Source organism: Geospiza fortis, unplaced genomic scaffold (assembly GCF_000277835.1).
Source record: "Geospiza fortis unplaced genomic scaffold, GeoFor_1.0 scaffold215, whole genome shotgun sequence".
Classification (NCBI taxonomy): Eukaryota; Metazoa; Chordata; class Aves; order Passeriformes; family Thraupidae; genus Geospiza; species Geospiza fortis.
In genome coordinates, this window is record NW_005054573.1 from 137,647 (window position 1) to 143,717 (window position 6,071).

Genomic DNA, 6,071 nt, shown 5'->3' on the forward strand with positions numbered 1-6,071 from the left:
CCCTAAGTCTTACTCAGATCCTGAAGAGTTACAGTGCTTTTCTAAATCTGTTTGTGGATCTCTTTTGGAGTGACATTTAGGCTGCCATGTCACCTGGCATTTCTGAAGTCCACACTGCTGGTGGCTTGTTAGCTGTGAGGGAGAAAATTATGTGGCTATTTCAGACCCTAAAGAAAGAAGGGAATTTGGGAAGGGAATTAATTCCCTAACCTGGGAATTTGGAGCCTGTTTCTTCTCCCAGAACTGTGGCTAACTTGTTAGTTGACCTCCAGATGTGCAGTTCCCAGCCCTGTGTGTGATGCTGACTGCGGTGAGCTGTTACAAAGCCCATCAGTAATTTCTACAGGATAATTACAGAAACACAAGCCATGTAAAGATGGAAATCATGGTGCAGATGTGTATCAAAGCAGGGCTGTCTTTCAGGTGGCCCAGAGGGTCACAGCCTGTGCATTTACAAATGAACCCCCTGCTCTAAGGCTGTGAGCGTGGGGCTGAGTTTAATTGCTTTTTTTGGGATTACAGTGAGAGCTGTGACAGCTCTGGCTGTTGCCAGTGGGTTTGGACTGTGAGTGACAGACGTTCACTGAGGGCTTTTGCAGTGCTCCACTCATTACCCCTGAGCTGTAATCCATCATGTTAGAGACTGTGACCCTTGGAGTGAGCAGCTGTGGTGCCCGTGCCACGTTAATTTGTTGAATGTTTTGTGGCATGGTTTTTCACTTTGCTCCAAGGGACTCTTCTGAATCCTTGTTGATTGTCAGTCCAGGTCACTTGGCTGCTCCTCAGCAGCCAGAGGGTGTTTCCATTGCCCTCTCAGGGCTTGTGAACCCCAGGACAGGCAATCCTCTGGTGTAAATTATAGAATCACAGAATCATTGCCTCATTTAGTTTGGAAAACACCTCCAAGATCAAGTCCAGCCATTAACCCAGGACTGCCAAGGCCACCACTAAACCATGTCCCCAAATGCCACATCTGCACAACTTTTAAATCCCTCCACAACTCTGAAATCCCTCCAGGGATGGTGACTCCAACATTCCCTGGGCAGCCTGTGCCAATGCTTGGCAGCACATTACGTGTAGAAATTTTTCTTAATATCCAGAGCAAACTTCTGTGTGGTCAGCGAGGCTGCTCCTGGGAAGCACTGACTGCCAGCAGGAGTAAAGGCCCACCATGCATGAGGCTTTAAAATGCTCCGGCTGGTCAAAACTATTCTGCCTGTTGATCTCCATTTCAAAGGAAATTGAGTCACTTGGAGAAGTTGCTAGAAAATAATGGCTGGTGACATCCTCGCTGGTGGCATTGAATGCTGTGAAATAGCAGCAAAGGGTCGAATTCTGCCACCCATTATCATGTCAGGCATTTCTTTTGTTCAGCTGCAGAGCCTGGCGGGGACCAGGAGAAAGTCTCACCCCTCCAGTCCTCTCCTTGTAGCGGCTTTTATTAAACAGACATCGTTCCTGTCAACGTGAATAAAGGGAAGAGAGAGCCGTTCATTATCCAGTGTATCACTTTGAGTCTAATACTAATTAAAAGCTTTGCCATCACTTCTCTGGAACCTATTCTTAGAAATTATGTAAATTAATTGGAGTTTTGAAGAGGAGCATATGCCAAACCTAAGTAATTCCCTGCTGGCTGAGGCAGCTCCAGCACTGGAACCGGAGAATGGCATCAGGAATCTTTTTTCTTTCCTTTTGTGGCTGCAAAAATATAAAGCTGCTTTGGTAAATTCTGATGATTCTCTTTAGCCAGTATATGAGACAGATCAAATATCCAGACCCTGACCATTTTCCAGAGAGGTGCAGTACAAAGGCTTTTTCTCCATGAAAGCTTCTCCATCTCAAAAATGACATTTAACACAGAAAGGGTTTTCTACTTCCACAGCATTTCTCCAAATAAATGCATGTTTCTGCTTCAAAGAGGATTTTGACCCTCAAAAGGGAGACGTACTTGAGATCCTGTGAACCTCCCCTTGTGAGTTCACTCTTGCTACTAATTTAATGGGGAAAATATTTACTTGCTATGCTGAAAGACAAGGGAGATTTGATCCCAAGGTACACAGTGCTTTTGAAGTAAAATACTTTTAAATTTTATTAGTGGGTTTTTTTTTCCCCATCTGATTATTTTTCCCCTTTGAAAAAAAAAAGCCAAAACAAATAGAAGGAAAAACACCAAAAAAATGGTTCCGATAAAAAGGAGAAGCAGTGCAGTTTGGTGTCAGTATATTTTGGTCTCAATCAACAAATCACTTTAAAAGTTGATTAAACTACTTGTGTGTTTAAAGATAAACATGATTAAGTACTTTGCTGGATCTTGGCTTATTACATACTGAGGCTGGATCCGAGCGTGAGTTGAATCATGGAACGTTTGTGGGGAGATGCTGATTCCAGGTGCACATTTTGCAAAGTTGCCTTTTCTTTACAACCTCACCCCAAGGATTGAGAATCAGAGTGTGGATCCTCATGCAGGAGGAGGCAGCCCTCCAGTCCAAATGCTATTTTTCCTTTAGGGGTTTAAAGTTCATTGCTGGTGAGATTGGAGTTTTGCAGCCATCATCTTTTCCCTCTGAAGCCTTTTCAGTATTAAAGGTGGCAGTTTTTGATAGGACCTTAAAGCTCATCTCCTTCCACTCCCCTGCCACAGGCAGGGACACCTTCCTCTGTACCAGTTTGCTGGCCTTGAACACTTCCAGGGATGGACATCCACCACTTCTCAGGGAAACCTGTCCTAGTGACTCAGTTCGCTCACAGTAAACAATTTTTTCCTAATATCTGATCTAAATCTGCCTTTTTTCAGCTTAAAACCATTCTGCCTCATCCTGTCATTGCATGCCCTTATGAAAAGGATGCTCAAACTCCTGGATGTCTGCTCCATCCTCAACCATTAGTTCCTTGGGCTCTGGGCCATTATTCTTAAATATTCCTCATCGGTATTTTCTTTTGCTTTGAGACAAAATTCATTATTGTTCCGTTGGTAGTTTTTTCTGCTTTTTGTTTCTCACCAAAGAGGGCTCTTTAACACTGCGGGTTGGTAGGATGAAAACAACCATTCATTTAGCAGTGGTTGGAGCTTGTAAAAATCCTTATCTCTAGCAGCAGTTGGAATGTAAGATCCTAAAATAGAAGTTGTTAAGCCCTTACAAGTGCAGACAGTTCTTGAGAAAAGAAAGCACAATGAAACAGAACTTTGGATCAATAGAAAATCATTTTAGAGCAAGAATACCACATGTAGCAATGAATGTAGATGGGATTGTTGTTGCTAACCACTTATTAGATAGTAAGCTTTCTGCATGTATTTTGGAGTAGTCTGTGAGTGTGTGCTAAATACAGCATCATCTCTCTTCATGCTTGTATTGGCTAATGCACCAGTGGTTTAGAAATACTGTGGGACATTTTTATTGAATGAACACAAAACGCAGTCATTACCCTGGAATTAGGGTGGCAGCTTGTGTGGCTGTTAGATAGGGATCACAAGGGATGGAGTAATTAGGTGTTAAACTAAACTGGTTACAAACCAGGGAGTTGAATCTGGGTTGCTTCTGAATTTCAGGACTGCATCCTGCATCCCCACAGCTGCTGTGGGGAACCCTCTGTGTGTAGCCTGTGGGTGCAGCCAGGTTTTATCCCAGGTGGAAGTGTTAGGTTGGGGATGTACTTGAACACAGCTGCCTGTTTTCCTATCATGTTCTCTGGTTGCAAAAATTTTGGGTCTGAGTTCGCTGCCCAAGCTCTAATCCATTTCCAGTCTCCTAGCTGGAAAAAAATCCCTTTCCATATTTCCATCTTGGAGAGCAGCCCAGTGCTTGTTTTGGTGCCCTGCAGGTGCTGGGAATCCATCAGGGTAAATCAGGGCCATGCTGAGCTGTTTGCATGCATCTTGTGCATTACCCTGAGGGCTTCAGTTTGAGTCTTGGCACCTCTGCACCCTCAGTTGCTCCCAGAGGGTGATGTAGGTGTCAGAGGTGGAGAGGCTCTGCCCACAGGAGATTTTCAAGCAGCAGTTTCTCAGCCAGGTCCTCACTTTGGTGAGCACAATCTCCTTGTGGACCAAATTCTGGTTGGATGCCTGAGATGGACATAAACCCTGTGCTTTAGATACGATGGGCTTGGTGCTGTAGATGTATCCTCTAGAACTCAGGTTGTCCCCTCTCTTTCTGTGGCTGGGTTGGCATGAGGAGAACACAGGACCTGCTAAGTTGACAAAACCCACATGGATGTCTTTCAACTAGATTTTCAGATGTATTGGCTGCTTCTTGGTGTCACCATGTGTTCCTCTTCCCACAGGACCATGCTGATTTGAGAAACCACTTCTTCACTGTGGGGATGAAGCTGGAGGCAGTGAATATGAGGGAGCCATTTCATATCTGTCCTGCATCAGTGACCAAGGTGAGTGCTCAGAAAGGAGGGATGCAAAGAGCCTGTCTGGGAAACCCTTCCTGATTTCTACTGCATTTAGGAAAAAAATGTAGTGGAAATCAGGAAGGTACTTAAAAAAAAAAAGAGTGGTACTTAAGTGGCTGGAGAACACATTAAGGGATAGGTTTAAAATCCATAGATGTTCCTAATTAATTCTTTCCCACAAGCATCACCATCTGATTCCATGCGCTTAAACCCAGTGGGGATGAGCATGTTCATCTGACACTTGCATGCAAAAAAAAAAAGGATCCCTCTTTTTGTCTTTATCTCCCCTCCATCCATATGTATTTTCCCTGCACATCTGAGAAACCTTTAGAAATAAAATAAATGGAGGTGGTAGCTGGATATTTAATCCACACAGTCAAATACAAGAGAGGGGAAGGCTCTGGGGTCTTCAGGATCATCTCCAGTTGCTGCTCAGCTGTGGGACCCTGAACCTCAGCACTTTCCATTGCTTCATTTCACCCATCTCTAAAACTCAGGGTTTGATCTCTTGGTAGAAACACTTTGATGCAAAGGTTTAGGTGAGAGCAAATTATTTTCAGTTGTTTGATCCCCAGGTTTTGGCTGTTTCAGCTTTCCACATTACCTGATGTGTTGCAGCAAATCTAAACCCTCATTTTGGTCTCTTCTTTTTCACTCCTTAGGTTTTTAACAATCATTATTTACAAGTGACCATTGATGACTTGAGACCTGAACCCAGCAAAATCTCAATGCTTTGCCATGCAGATTCCTTGGGGATCTTGCCAATACAGTGGTGCCTTAAAAATGGAGTCAATCTCACACCTCCCAAGGGTTTGTATTCCTTCTCAGCTTATATTCCTTCTCAGATTTTTGAGTTTACTCTGAAGCACATTTGCTTGTTATTATTGCCTTTAAAATTGTGTTGGTGGTTGCTGCAGAGCATCAGCTGAAGTATCTCTAGCCAGAGTACTTCTCTGGAGTGATTGGGGCTGTTCTGGCTCCTACCAGCCCATGAACATCTCAGCAAATGTTTCTTGCTGGTGGATTGATGTCCTTGTGCTTTGAAGTCTGATTAAGGCTTGTGAAATCCTCATGAATTCCTGTGGGATGAATCCTAGCAGTTCTTTGTGTGTGTAGAGAGCATTAAAAGTCCAATCACTGCAGAGGCAAACCCTGTTTCATCCACGTCGGTACAACACCGAGGCCAAGCAGAGCTCCTAAATCTGAATGTCTGAGCTAAAAACAGCTGCCTGCCCAGGAGTGTGGAGGGATTTCCTTGGCTGTCTCAACAAATCCCAAGGCCCACTGCAGGCAGTGTTCAGGTCAGAGCCAGGAGAAACAGCCTCCAGCCCTGCAGTTCCTCAACTTTGTAGCAGTGCAGTTAATTACTCCCAACTTCAGACAACCACCTGTGGTGCCCTAGTAATATTTCTTTCCTTGCAAAATGTGTTGGTTCCCTGGAATTCCAGGTTTTTGAAGCTGACTGGGTTCTTGGTCTGTTGCCAAAAATCAGTGTTGCTTGGGAGTAAGAAAAGCCTCAAAAAAAAGAAAAAAAGAAGCTAAGTTTTGTGTATGCTTCTTCAGCACATGTAATTTGAAATTCCCACCAAAGTCCTGGAGCCCTGTGCCTGCAGCTGCATATGGTGCATCTGTGATGGCTCTGCTGCTTCTGCTGAAATAAATCTGCTGCCTGG

The 6,071-nt window shown here is 44.1% G+C and overlaps 1 protein-coding gene across 1 annotated transcript in view; it reads left to right on the forward strand.

Annotated features, from left to right (window-relative positions):
- SFMBT2 (Scm like with four mbt domains 2) overlaps positions 1-6,071 on the forward strand; it is a 111,280-nt gene that overhangs the window by 66,466 nt on the left and 38,743 nt on the right. The window contains exons 8-9 of the mRNA XM_005429747.2: positions 4,282-4,383; positions 5,061-5,208. Coding sequence (XP_005429804.1) covers positions 4,282-4,383; positions 5,061-5,208 — 250 coding nt within the window. The remainder of the gene's footprint in view (positions 1-4,281; positions 4,384-5,060; positions 5,209-6,071) is intronic.